The sequence below is a fragment of the Drosophila arizonae genome, chromosome 3, assembly GCF_054131065.1.
Source record: "Drosophila arizonae isolate 15081-1271.41 chromosome 3, UAZ_ARI_1.0, whole genome shotgun sequence".
Taxonomy (NCBI): Eukaryota; Metazoa; Arthropoda; class Insecta; order Diptera; family Drosophilidae; genus Drosophila; species Drosophila arizonae.
The window spans coordinates 10,835,380-10,850,566 of NC_142923.1; the positions used below are offsets into that span (position 1 = coordinate 10,835,380).

Below are 15,187 nucleotides of genomic sequence, written 5' to 3' on the forward strand. Positions count from 1 at the left end.
GTTATTAATTTAGAAAATTTGCCAAGCAGCGCGGGCACAATTGAAATATAAGCATGTTGGCCTCCCATGATGCGCTGCTCCTGCTGCTGCTCCAGCTGCTGCTCCAGCTGCTGCTGCTGTTGCAATTACGTTGCATATTTCAGAATTTAGATGTTCATTTCACAGTTTCCTTATTATTCATTTCCTGGTCATGCTGCTGCTGCTGCTGCTGCTGCTCCTGCTGTCTTGATTAGCACTGACCACTTTCTTCGCCCGCTCTGTCAATTTGCAGCGAGCTTCACGTTTCCGTTTCCTCTTTCATCTGGCTATGAAACTTCATTGGCAAACCATTTCCGTTCAATAAATTACTTTGCCTGCAATGGCAACAAAGCCGATTATATTGACTACCTTGTACCAGAAAGTGTTGATAAAATGTCAATTCGTAAATTACTTTTGCGTAACAGCTTAACTTTTTCAATTAACTACATTTGACAAGCAGCACATTGCGCATTTCAATATTTAAGCATATGCATATGTATATACTAGTAAGTATACCTAGTTGGCCAATTTGTATATACAAGCTCTGGGCTAAGTTCCGGAATCGTTCAGTGTAACCAGTTCGGTTATTTATTCATGTGGGTCCAAAACTTTCACCGCTGCCATCTCACACATGTCTCAGTTTAATCCACTATTATTGCAGCTGTGTGAGTGGGGCCCTCAGTTATTATGCAGATTGTGTTGACACACTGAGACTGTTGTGCAGAGTGTTTGTGTTGTGTTGAAGAGTGAGGTGTAAATATTTCATGGAATTTCAGCTAGAGACAGAATAGATACAAAATAAAATGAAATAAAAGGAATGTAAAAATTTAACTTTGTCTGTACACAAATCAAGTTTGGATTAGCTAGTCTAGCACGTACTTCGACTGTTGATTTAACACGTTTCGAACGATGCAAAAGGTCGAGCGTAGGCTCTCTTGTTAAATTGATATCTCTTTGGGTTCGCATTCAATGTTCGAGTCGAGTCAATGCTAAATTTTAGCTTTTTCGGCAGTTGGCATCAAATTCACTTTAAGCAAATGTTTATGCTTATAAATGGAATTTAATTTGAACAATTTTAGGCTTTGATATTAAAAATCAACCACACAGCAAATGGATAACAAATAGACTCTCTTATAAATTGCACAGCATCACATCATAATATTATAGTGATACGACAAGCTTATGCATATATGATATATATTATATTTTCTCTTATATACATGATCAATCTGTCATACAATTTGCTAGAGTCATGTAACATTCTATTCAACATCAACACGCAGTGCTGCCTCGCTGTGAGCACATATACATATACATATACATATATATATATATATACTCACTCTGCGTATAAATCGCTTGCTTTCCCGATGTTGTTATGCTATTTTTTATGGCTGCCATGTGTAACATGTTTGCTTAAAAATATACATAAGTACTCACGCATGTAGATTTGTGCACACGAGCTCGATTCTGTAAAGCAGCCAAGGGAAAATCTTTAAATTTGTGCTTCGATACAGAATTGTTTAAGAACGTTTATTATAAAATTTGATTTCATTTAGCTTCAGCATGAGAACAAAATATTTTCGGAGTATTTAAATCATTACCAGGCAAAATCTGTTCCTACACTCGATAAAGGCAAACAAATTGATTTTAGATGCAACACAGCGATGGCTGCTCAACAATCTGGGTTTGTTGGAAATTGTTGAGGGAATTAAATGCATATTTCCGCTTTTTGACAAAAATTCGTTTGTCCATTTATTTTTCGCATAACTGTCCGCGTAAAGCGAACAACAGATAAAAACGTGTCGTGTTAGCAGCTTTGCTTTTTCAGGTAGCTCCACAATGACCACTGGGTGGAGGCAAACTTTTTGGCATATCCAACGAGAGTTCGAATTTCAATTAAAGTTGGTCAATGCTTTTATTTTGTATTAAATCAATATTGCGAATTCGTATAAATACATATAGATGTATACATTATATATATATATATGTATATATATATTTTCTGATGAATTTCTCATTGAACATTTTTTATTTGATTGTTTCCCAGAACAACAGAATACAATAAAATATTCAATTTTCTATTTCATTGTAGTTTGCATAATTTGTTGTCAAGTTTTCTATTTTATAGAATGAACTTGAGATTGAATAAATTTCAAATGGAACGTAGCTAGTTAAATCATATAAAATTGATTACAATTAAAACAAAAGTCGTATTGCGAAATATTACCGAGCGTATAAAGAGTTTATGATGGAAGAAAACTAACTAGTTTTCAAACGAGATTGCTTCCTGTTTATCCATTCCACATATATTGAAAAGCAATTGCTATTTACGTTATAAGTCTTTTCTTTAAGTTCAGCTCATTCAATCAGAATTTTTGGTTTATGATTCACCAAGACTAAAGTCTATTAGACGCCGTTTTAACTAAACTCTAATGCCGTTAAAGAATTATATGAAAATAGAAATCGATCTATTTCTACTATTCAAAGATTCTGTCGTCACGAACTTCTTTTATTTATCTCTCAACCGCAACTGCATTATCTTAGCTTGCTTTAAAAAGGTATTCGTACGTACTCCTCACAGCCTCGGAGAGAAAGTTTGTCGGCTTGTTATTAATGCACAAACAATGGGTCGACAGTTGGAGCATTTAAGGCAGCCCGAGGACAATGCATTGGGGGATGTCCTGACGTGTCTGTCAGCTGTGGCGTAAACAAAACAAGGAGATGCCTCAAAGATTTCCGTTCTTGTTAAATGTGAACTTGCCATTTCAAAATAAACTGCAAGCGAATCCTTAATGCTAAGGAAGTCACGTAAAATAAGGGACTGAAGTTCATCAGAGTTTGTTTCCTGTTGCAGCTCTTAAGGATTTTATTGAATTAAAATCTGAGAGTAAACAGAGACTCTAATAAGAGTCTTTGAAATATACCATTGATGAAGTTTTTGAAGTCTATATTATGATATATAATGACTGATGGCTAGTGACAAATGACTGATGACTATTGACTTATGATTGATGAACGATGAGCGATAACTGATGATAGAAAACTAATGACTGATGATTGATAAACGATGAGTGATGACTGATGATAGATAACTAATGAACAATGACTAATGACTGATGATTGATGAACGATGAGTGATGACTGATGATTGATGATAGATGACTAATGACTAATGACTGATGATTGATAAACGATGAGTGATGACTGATGATAGATAACTAATGAACAATGACTAATGACTAATGATTGATGAACGATGAGTGATGACTGATGGTTGATGATAGATGACTAATGACTAATGACTGATGACCAACGATGAATGACTGATGACTGATGATAGATGACTGATGACTATAGATTGAGACTGATGACTGATGACTAAGGGCTGATAACTGATGAGTAATGATTGCTGATAGATAATAGATGATTGATAATGCTCTAATGAGTGAAAATTGATAAGAAACTTGCCCCGATATTTATTATATATGTCTATTACGATTTTTCTGTTATATTTAATATAATTAAACGCTTTTATTTATTTATTGATTTCTTTATAGCAATCTGTAAGTGGAAACTGCCTTAGACTACTTAAAACATTAATAGCTGCTGCCGTTGCCAGACTATTTGCCAGTTGGGTAATTAATTTTCGAGTTCGCTGGGGCAGAAAACGTTGCTCCACCCGGAAATGGCGATACATTTGAGTATTTGTAGAGCGAACTGGGTGCAGCTGCACTCTGGCTGCTCACTGCCAGCTCAAAGGATGTTTCAGCGCATTGCATGTCAAGCACGTAAAGCAGCTCCGTGGGCAAATTATGGCACTCAGACGGATGAAGGAAAAATTGCCAGCTTTAAGGCAGCTGAAATAACTGTGCCATGCCTCGAGTCTGCCTTAAAGTATGCTGCCAAAGACTTAGCTTGAGTGTTGCAGGCAACAAAATATAGACTAAAACCAAATAATGTTAAGAAATACACATGAGAGTTAAAATAGTTGGGGAAATGTAATTTTCTAACTAGAATGTCAGTTGATGTCAGTTAAAACTCACGTTAGCTGCCAGAAAGTCATCCATCATTCGATTTGAGTAGTTTACACACGCCCAGCTCCATGCTGCCACGTGACATAAAGTAATTGGAATAACCTGCCAAAAGGTGAAATTTATGTGAAGCGAATATTTTGGAGGACTGCAGTGAAGCTTAAGAGAAATGCCAAATCGATAAGAGATCCACTAAATCTAAATCTATCGATAATTCTATCTAAATCTATATTTAAGTATATTTTTTTTTTAATTAAACAAATATCAAAGTATGTCTACTTGGTTTACTTAGTATGAAATTTAAGATATTCAGCTCTTATACATTTTATTTTTTCTCTTTCTAATTCAAATTTTCTTTGATCTGATTAATTTCACTGCAAACTGTATATCGAATGAAAGCAAGCCACTTAGATCTCAAAAATTAACTGCCTATTGACTATTTGGCATTCAACAAACTTCAATCAGCTTTGGCCTTTGCAGAAGATCCAACTTTGTTTCACATTTTCAGCTAATACTGCGCGCATAAAGTATTCGCCGTGTGTCAATTACATTGTAATACAAATAAAGGACGTCAAATGCTGCCACGCTGCAGACCTTGAGAGCATGCTTACTTTGGCAGCAACTATTGCTGTTGACCCAGTCGTAAGACAATACAATGTGGCTCGAATGCTTTGTTGACAAATATTTGCTCGAAGTTCTATTAGTTGGGCGAACTCCAGTGCAAATAAGCCAATTGCTCGAAATGATTCAAAGATGAAGCGGGCTACAAATCATTCGATCCAACAGACAATTATTTGCAAACTGCCCCTAGCTATATTCGAATATGAAATACTTTCCTAGGGATTCACAAAAAAATATATATATAAATAATTTTCTAACTTTTTTGAAATTTGAAACGCTTTCCTGCCAATTCTACAATCAATTTAAAATGAACTCAAGCATATTTTTATATATTTGTAAGAGCGAAGCCATAACTAATTATTTATATATATATTATGTATATACATAATATGTGATAAAGCAATTTCTTGTTGGTCATCTCTGTCTATTGTCATGGCGATAGACAGCAGGCAAATATTATTTGTGTAACCTGACGCTATGATTCGTATTTTCCTTCCGTGCCAAATAGGCAATCTGTGCATAGCTGCAGGGCTTCTTTTTGTTTTTGTTTTCATGGAAAATATTATTTATTTTAATGAAAACATTATATTTTTCAAAATTGTAATTTTAATATAGGTTGTAAAAAGTCTCAATACTTCCCCTAATCAGCTATAAAAATATATGAATTCTTTTATAGTTAATGCTCTCACACAGCTGCCTAAACGCTCGATTCGCTTTATGGGGCTTCAGTGACAGAGTCATTTAGGGATTTCGCCATTGTCTTACGCAATATGCACACACGTGCTGGCACCGCAGGGCGTATGCGCAATGTTGCATGCTTTAACCCACATCGCTGTAGCCTCTCAACATGTTGAGCTATTTAATGATGTAGAAAACTCTGCAAAACAAAACAGAACCTTTGCCAGTGCCTGTCATGGGCTATGACACTCGCCGTTGAACGGATTGTTTGCCCCGAATGTTTGCAGTGTGATGTAGCGTTGCGGGCTTATCTGATGCGAGTGATGCCGAAACCTTGCATATTGATCCCGGATTTATTTATTCATGCCAAAAAACGTGAGCAGAAATTCAAGGCAAACTACAAATCAAAACCAAATCGGGTGTTTCAAACACGCAGCTGCAAGGCTCGCAGTGTGAGTAATGTGTGTACGTATGTGTGTGTGATGTATGTATGTTGGCTATGCATGCATAACAACGTCATAAGTAAAATTCACATGACAAGCGGTATGCACAATTATTTATTGTGGCATGAGGAAAATGAAAAAGGATTTTAGTCAAATTCCCATCAGCTAGAACGTTACGCATACGCCTAGTAAAACATGTTGAAGCTTGTAATGAATATGTAAAAGTTTTTAGTTTTAGTTTATGGGAACTTTAAATATATAGCCTATATATATAACTTAAAGGTCCCACTAAATTTTCAATCAATTTACTTCAGCCTTCGTATCATAACCCACATTGTTGTATGATCAGGTCTTCAGTTAGTGTACCAAGGTTAACAGTTCAACTTGACGGCGGTGCAAGTTTAGAAAACACCGACAGTAGGTCAGGCTAGAGGAAAAAGGAGGAATTTCGCATGAATGCATATCGAGTAAAATGCAAATACAACGTGTTTGAACGACTGCGTCAGGCACTGGCGCGCAGGGGTCAAGAGTGAATGCGTGAACAGTTGGCTGACTAAACAAGTGCACAAAGCACTCAACACTCAGCACACAACACACTGAAGCTGCGGCAGCAGTAGAGGCAGAATTAGCTGCAGTAGCAGCGCCTGCCATGTCCTTGACCTGCACAATATACCAATCAGAGTCGGAATGTGTATGGCTCCTTTGCATCTACTTAGCTTGACGAACTCTGTCATAACAATCATCAGTACATAGTATATAAGACTACTTATATATACATAACTGGAAGTGAGTCAAAATCATAACGGAATGTGGTCAATTAAATTGGCGTAACCATCTCCATTTCTTTTATAAATAAAATCTCTTATATATACTCACACTGGGAATTTGGCTGATTCCTGTCATTTTTCCTGCAGCGCTTAGACAACGCTTGAATATTCCTTTTTCTCCGTGGCTCGTCAGCCATCTCTTCCTCTATCTGCATTGCTTGTGACATTTAAGATGCAATTAAGTTTGCAGTTTTTCCTTACAAACAGATTTCAGTATTTTTCCTTGCTGCTGTGAAGGTTTAATGTGTAAACAGCTTGGTATAATCCAGAATATGGCCTATTAAGGTGCCAGTAGTATGCTCTACCTTGGGAAATTTTCAGGCTCAATAAGAAAAGCATCAATAACCACTCGGTGTGCCTCAGCATTGAAGCACTCGGATTAGCCAGCTGGCACGTAGGATACGACTTAACGCTAGGCTCACTTACTGTGCCTTCAATCAAATGTCCATTCTTTTGGATTTTGAGTGAACTGCAGCAATGGGCGTGCCATATTTGTTCACAATATAGCCAACATTTTGTTTAAGTAGTTATAAGTGAGAGTAATACAAGCAGAGCTTTCATATATATGTTTTCTACTTTTATTTATATTATATGCTCCATGAACAAATTTGTTAAATTGTAATATAGTTTTCAAAAGGCAAATCATAGAATCTGCTGTAACAAATAGCCTCAATAACAACCATAAAAGAGCATTTTGTTATATATTTCTATTTACCAGTATATATATTTTCAACAAATAGAAATATATTAAAGATTTCTCCAATATCCAATATCAGTAAGAATATTAGCTACAATCGCACATTTATTAAATTGCTGCATGTTGCTTTGCTTCCAATTTACATACATTTGCTTACAATATACAATATTACAATAAAACTTTCATTTGAATTTATTGGTAATTGAATTTCCTTCTCTGTAAACCTCAATGATGTTTGCTTGAGATGTTGATTTACAAATTTTCTGCTGCATCAGTACAATGCTCGGCATGATGTTTCTGCAAATTCTCTTTTCGACATTTGATTTTTAACAATAAATTGGTCAAAATCTTTAGCTGCCAACAGCTGTTGTCATTTCACATGCTTCCACATACAGCAAATTGTTCTTTATTTTCAAATTAAATTTATTGCAGTCACAGAATGGGCATTTCGACGAAATTTGATGTCTATGCAAATCAATATTCCATTTTGTTAAGGGCATCAATAAAAATGTCAAAGTTCATCGTGCCGCCTGATAAATTGGCTCACGTTATCGTCGATTGGCGCATTATCCATCATGGGGCGCAAATCTGATGAGTATATTGCTTCGGCAATTCACAAATCGTTCCAAGGCTTAAATAATCAATTTGTATGCGACTCATCTTTCTCAAAATAAAGGTCATAAAACTTTTCGGTAGTGGATCTACGTGAATTGTATAAAATAAATTTTTATGTATTTTGTTTAGGTGCGTTAGGAAGTTTTCTAGGTCGATTACCTCTGCTTAAAACAGGTGTAGAAGGATGTAAAAAATAAATTAAAAAAAAAAAAATGAATTTAAATGTTGTTATGAAAGCTTTAAGCAATACTACAAAACTTAAAATTATGATTAAATACATAAAACATTATTAAAAGAAGGTAGAAGGTAAGTATTTATTTAAAAGAAAAAAAAAAAGAAAACAAAATAAAGGCATGCACCTCTCCCCGACGGGGAATTGAACCCCGGTCTCCCGCGTGACAGGCGGGGATACTAACCACTATACTATCGAGGACACTGACTACTGCGCAGCAAATATTGTAGCTGAATGTTCTGCAAACATCTCTTAGAGTTGCTCAAAAATAATTTCATACTGGTTAGAAACTATAAATATACTTAGATTATTTTATAAATATAATAATTAATTATTTTATAAATATAGCACTACACAATAATAAAATATATTTGGTAGTGATGTAACATTTTTAAAGTTTAACTTCTGGGTGTTTGTGACATTTTATGTCCTTTTTTCTCTCCATTTCTATTTCTCTCACATTTCTGCTTTCTCTTTCTTTAGTATTCAATTTCTGGTGCTTTTTGGTAATTGCTTGCCCACATCTGTTATAGCCAAGTCAGCCAAGCATTTTACATTGTTCTGTTGAGAAAATCACACATGTGTTGCCAGTTCGAGTTGGATTACCAGTTGACTGTTGGCTGAAGCTGAAGCTGTAGCTGTGGCTAGTTGCCAGCCTGAGCTTTCAATTTCTGAATTAGCTTTGGGCTCACCACCTCCAACGCTGCTCCATGGTCAGTCAGTGAGTCAGTGAGTCACTCAGTCAGTCAGCAAGAGTAATCTTCTGAGCTGTTGGCTGCCAGTGAAAAAGTTCGACATGCAATTAAGTCGACTAATCTGTGATGTCAAGCTTGCTGGCGACCCGGTTGCATTTTGCACGATTGAAAATGTTCAAAATTCATGGTGCTTGTTGTCCTTGCACACAGCGGTCCTGCAGGCACACTCACACACACACACATGCCCACATATGACTCCATCACATAATTCATAACGATTTCACACCATTCATTAGCATGCAAATTTGAAAATATTTCAGCTACTGGCTGGAAGCCTGCACTCCACTCGAAGCCAGTCGCCCTCCCATATCTCTGCACGCCGAGTGAGAGTTTGCTTTGTCGTAGGGCCAACCGCTGCACTAACTGCATTAACTCGCATGACAAACTTTGTCACACAAATTATGCACAGCTTTGCTAGCTGAGCGAACTACGGCAATATTTCGAGTTTAACGCAAGGAACTAAGTTGCTGAATTCTACCATGGATCGCATATGCTGTAATAATTATTTATTGCTCTGTTTGAGTCGTAAATTGAACTAAGACCCCTGAAAGTAAATAGAGTGGAAATATCGCTAGTTGTTCAAAATATGCCTGATAGTTAGTAAAAGGGAATTGCCTCTCAATGTGGAATGCAAATTTCATAAAAATATCGAAATACGATATAATAGAAGAGAGAGCGATTGACTAGACTAAGACTTCGACTGACTTCATTCATCTGTGAACTGTAAATTTAATAATATTAGCTGCTGTCGTTATAGTAGCATCGCTGCTTTGTTTGGGCGCAAGCAATGTAATCGCTGGCAAAGCGGCATTGGGGGAGCTGCCATCAATTTATTTACATAAACTCATTTCAGGCAATGCCTGCAAAAATTAAACTAAGTGTTGCTGCGAAATATGTATATACATGTACTGTATATTGGCAATTTTGCCATGTTTACGCAGCCAGCAGCCAGAAGGCAGCTAACAATTTTAATATAACACCAAAGTGCACTTAAACGAAATGCTTGAGGCAATTTGCAGTTGCGTCATGAAAATATATGAAACTGGGGAAGTATTACACAATTTGTGTATCAAATTATGCCATGCAATTTACAGTTGCAAATTTTTATGGGATTTTGTTAGTACGAAGAATATGTTATCGTCTACCCATGAGACTAATGTCAAAATCGTTTCATAGTAGCTGCCGCTGCTTAACAATTGAAGCAGAGCGTATTGAATGCAGCTGAACTATGCTTCACTGTTTATATATTCAATTTAGTTTCGATATGTAAATATTAAAACAGATTAAGCGATTAAAAAACGTTTTAAAAAATGTTTTTATGTTTCTCTTAAATTCAATTTGAGCTGGTCGTTTGCAATCGGCATTTATGTGTTTTCATAAAAATCAAAACATTGGTTTAAAAAAATCGACATATAAGTAAAACAAAATTAAAAGTTACTATTAAAAAAAAAATAAATAAATAAATAAAAAATGTATTAAAAAAAAATTGTATAGCAGAGCAAGGTTTCGATCCTCGGACCTCTGGGTTATGGGCCCAGCACGCTTCCACTGCGCCACTCTGCTGCCACGAGAAGCTGAAAGAATCTGCAAAACCTAATTGGAATCATTAACAGTTGGAGTATATCCAATTGGTTAGCAATGGAATTCGAATTGAATTGATACATTAAATATATTTTTTGTGACCATTATTATTTATTCAAGTATCAACTGCTTTCAGCAGCTGTACAAAACTTTTCTTTTGTCTTCCTCTCATTTTGGCTGTAAAATTTTGCCTCTCTTGGCAACTATCTAAATGCCTTAGGCTTTTGGCTAAAAAAGTTACAGTTTCACGCTTTCATCTTAGTTGTGGTGGCTTGCAAAGAAACTTTGCCAGACATTTGCTGATGTTTCAGGAGGGATGAGTCTTCATATATGTATATAAGCTCGGTTGCGTGAACAGCAGCTCAAAAGTTTCGCTGAGCCAAGCCACAATGCGCAATTATTAACTCAAAAATAGAAATTCTTTTCACTGATGTAACTAAAAGTAATTAAATTTTCCTAAATTACATTACCTACCGTACTTTCGGCTAAGAAAGTTAGTATGCCGTTAGATACATATGTGAGTTTGTTACAGTTCGTCCTTGAACCTGCCGTTGCCTTGGGGCTGATAATAGGAGCTGAGCATTAATCTATTTAGCTGTCAAAACATTTCTCACAATTTAATAAATATATATTTAAAGTAAAATAATAATGTACATATATTATTTCAATAATATTGTTTTTTCCTTTACTTTAAGTATTTTAATTGAAGTACCATGACTTTAAGTGTCTACCTAAATATTTAATTTAAATTTTTAAAATATATTTCTAAATAATTTTCATTTCTTATATATTTAAATCAGCCGCTCTATGCCCAAAAATCCTCAAATGCCAGTCGCACTGAAGCTCAAAGTCAACCTTGTTCTGGTTACCTCTGCGAAATTCAATATAAATTTTTGCAATATTATGAAAAAATACTTTAATGTTCAAGCCGGGTGCCTTGTCATGCTCATATTCATATGTAAACCAATTTATCCATTTGTGATGAGCTGCTCAGCCGCGAGCAAGTGAATGCTAAACAGATCAAAAGAGCAGTTGCATCAATTGCCTGCCAGTCCGCCCTCGTCTGTGCTTTGGGCGTTGATTGGAAACTTGAAGTGAAAGGTAAACAAATTTCAAGCTCAGCAGCCGACTGACAACTGACAGCAGCAGCAGCCGCAGCAGCAGCAGAGCCAGCACCAGCACCAGCTCACATAAAAGAAGATACACGCCAGGCAAGGAGCGACACACACGTGCAGAAATTCGATTTTACGCTTATTTACATATGCAGTATATGTGCGGAACAGGAGCGTGCATATACTTAAGAGTTAAGTTATTTAGGTAGATGTGAGCATGTTTATGCATGAGCGTAGGCATTTAAATAATGATGCGCTCTTTTTGACCCACCATTGAAGCCAGCCAACTGTTGCGCTGCCTAATTTTAGTATTATGTAAATGTCATATGAAAATGATTTAAATTTAATTTGAATAGAATATATGCTTATCAAACTTAAAGACTTCTCGCACGTCTTCCATGGCGTATGCGTAATATGCAAAATTAAAGCCAGGCCAATTCAAATTTCACTTCCAGTGTTGGCAGCTTCGTTTAGAGGCTAATGAATATGTTGTCTAATTGGCATTTGATCGATGACCAACATCGTGCCTGTCACGACTCTGGCTGTTGTTTGTCTGGGCCAAAAATGTGGAACAGCAACCTGGGCCAGCAGGTCGAGCAACGGTTCACACACACACACCCACACAGGTCGACCTGTTGTCTTTTCATTTCTGTTAGCTCCTAGTTACGTAGCTCACGAAACGTGCCACATACCTGTGCAGCAGGTGCACAACGCGTTGCGGCAGCGGCAGCAGACGCTGCTCTCTCTCTACAATGAGGGATGTGCTGCGCCACAGATGCAATATTTTGACAGGCTTTACCTCTGCACAGACCTATTTTCAAATGTCTAGTAATACCTAAACTATTGCTTGAATATATAACATATTTTAAATAAACTACCATATGATGTGTTAACATATTTAATTTATTTTCTCTGATGAGACTCTGTAAACTAGAATAAATGCTGTGCTGCGCTGCAGATTTAATATCTTGACAGCTTTTACCTTTTCTGAATCATTTTTCAAATATCTAGCAATGCCGAAAATAAATTATATAAATATTTATATTAAGCATTCATCTGATATGTCAACACATTTAGTTAGTTAAAAAATCTTGTTTAAGTTGACGAGAATCTTTGTTGAATATATTTACTATAAAAGAAACTTTATACAATGTTCGTTGTTCAATATATTTACTATCAAAAGAACTTTATACAATTTTCCATTTAGCAGTTAAAAGTAGTTTAGCTCACTATGATTTTGGCGCTCCTTGAAGATTTTGGGTCTGATCATGATCTGCACAGACTGCAGCGTTAAGCCCGGCCCCTGCCACGAGTCCCAAAATATGCCATACTCGGATCTATCGTAGTACAATTCGCGTATGGTGTAACGTCCGTTGAGATTGCTGAAAGTGAAACCGATTCAGAGACAGAGAGAAAGAGAGAGAGAGAATCGAGATAAGCCAATGGATCAGACAACCAACCTTAGGCCGCAGTTGTTGAACCACCAGCCACCCAAGCAGGCATCGGCGCAGTTAAATTCGAACTGGTCGTTGTCCCTGTCGAAGGTGCTGAACTTTTGGTGCTCATTATCGCGCATCGAGTCCCCGGCGTTGCCCGAGTACTCGCCCAGCTCGCTCAGTGCGTACGCCTCGCTTTCGCCGGCGACGACGATCTTGTCATAGTAGGCGTAGCTGCTCTCATTGTTGAAGTCGGTGAGGTACACGTATAGCTCGTGTGGCTGTGACGCTGTCAGACGGTGCAGCTTCTCCAGGCCAATGAAGAACTCGCCGCTCAAATTGCCGAAGCCCTCGCGATATTCCAGCCAATTGCGATTGAATTCCACGCTCCCATCGATTCGACGCTGCACGACGGTCCAGCCGGGGCCAGCCAAGCTGGAGTCGCAGGCCACTGGGAAAGCATCTTCCTGATCCACCTTGATGAGATGCACTCCATTGGAGTCTGGGAATGCCGCGCAGCTGCTGGCCTCGATTTCGTGTTTGGTTTTCGTCTTGAGCTCCTCCAAATTGTTCTTCAACCGCTCGGCAATTTCTTTAGGTTTGGTTTCCATATTGAGAATTGTTTGCGACTTGACAGCGGTGTCGTCCGTTAGTATGTGGATTTGTTTGGCCTGCTCATTGATGATGGTCCTGAAGGTGGCCATGGTCGCCAGTCCCTCATTTATCTGCCGATCCTTCTCCTCCAGCTGCAGCGCTGTCACATCATTGGCCTTCTTCTGCAGCTCGGTGATTTGCTCGGAGTAGATCTTGTTAAGCATCTCCAGGGCCGACTTCTCCTCCCGGCAGCTGGTCAGCTCGTCGCTGATTTTCATCCTGAGGTCTTGCAATGTCGATTGCTTTTCCATTAGGATTGCTTCCTCGATTTTACTTTTATATTTCGCCTGCAGCCTTTCTATTTCGTGGAACGAGTTCTTCAGCTGATCTTGTATTCGCAATATTTCCAATAAATTCGCCTGTGTTGCTATAATATTTAGCACTATTACTAGTAGCAGGGTATACAATTTCATCGTCATCTCTGCTTCTCACTCGCCACTGACAACCGTCGCTCGGATGGCACCACACAAAACTGAACATCGAAATGCCCAACTCAGCCGTCAATATAATATAAACATCTACGCAATCTTATTGTTAGAACACAATATATATTACACATAGTATTTATATACTTCAGCTGCTGCCGATAAGAGATTATTAAAGAGTGAGCAAGAGAGAGAGAGAGAGAGAGAGAGAGAGGGAGAGGGAGAGCTTAAGCTATAGCACACTTTCACAGAGCTGGGCTCAAATGTCCAGCGTTATCAGTGTCTGAAATATTTGTATAAAATTAATTTGGGTGTAATTTACATCTGTTCTACTATTTTATTAATTTAGGGGAATGACAGCGCGATGTAGTAATGGAATACATGTAAGACGAATCTATTGTTTAATCAAATTAACACACATTTGCCTGTTTACTTATATCTGCATCGACACCTGTCTATAAATATGATTGAATATCTCTCTTACTCTACTCAAATTCTACTTTTCATTCAGGATGACTCTATTCTCTATTCTCAACAGCTGCTGGCTGGTATTTTATTTGCGCATAATTAAGAGCAATTAGGTACACCTAGACCACAGCCAAGCTGTGGTAAATGTTGCGGCAGCTCTGTTGCCAAGTTATAGAATCAACTAAGCAAAGCTCTAGCTAACTACAGATAAAATTTAAGTAAAACATGGCATTTACTCTCTTCGAACTTATCATCTATAAGTAGCTAAGCCACATTCAAAACTCATATCTTGCACCTGTTTACACAAATGCTCCAAGTATTTAACTTGGTCTAATGAGGCAGCAGCGTATAGATAGATAAACTATCTATTGTTGGCAGCGATATCTATCGTCTATATATATGTATATTTGTATAAGCTGCAGGACAAACTAGTTTGCTGCTATCTGTTCCTGTTCCTGTTCCGGTTCATGTTCCTGTTCATGATTAGTTTGTGGCACAAACTTTGCCCTGAACACTGGGACACTCGAAAGTGGTTTTTACAGCTGGCGCTGTGGTGCAGGACTTTTCGGCTAACAACGGCTATATATTCGA

The 15,187-nt window shown here is 37.4% G+C and overlaps 1 protein-coding gene and 2 non-coding genes across 3 annotated transcripts; all 3 read right to left on the reverse strand.

Annotated features, from left to right (window-relative positions):
• Positions 1–8,294: 8,294 nt before the first annotated feature.
• Positions 8,295–8,366, reverse strand: TRNAD-GUC (transfer RNA aspartic acid (anticodon GUC)). The gene has a single exon. It is a non-coding gene; the product is annotated as a tRNA-Asp (tRNA).
• A 2,045-nt stretch (positions 8,367–10,411) lies between these two features.
• Positions 10,412–10,483, reverse strand: TRNAM-CAU (transfer RNA methionine (anticodon CAU)). Its single transcript has one exon. It is a non-coding gene; the product is annotated as a tRNA-Met (tRNA).
• A 2,283-nt stretch (positions 10,484–12,766) lies between these two features.
• Positions 12,767–14,201, reverse strand: LOC108609657 (angiopoietin-related protein 6-like). Its single transcript, XM_018001380.2, has 2 exons — positions 13,074–14,201; positions 12,767–12,995 (listed from the first exon to the last, which is right to left on the reverse strand). Exons 1-2 carry the CDS (start codon positions 14,120–14,122, stop codon positions 12,824–12,826), a joined length of 1,221 nt encoding a protein of 406 aa, XP_017856869.1. The 5' UTR covers positions 14,123–14,201; the 3' UTR covers positions 12,767–12,823.
• Positions 14,202–15,187: the final 986 nt, after the last annotated feature.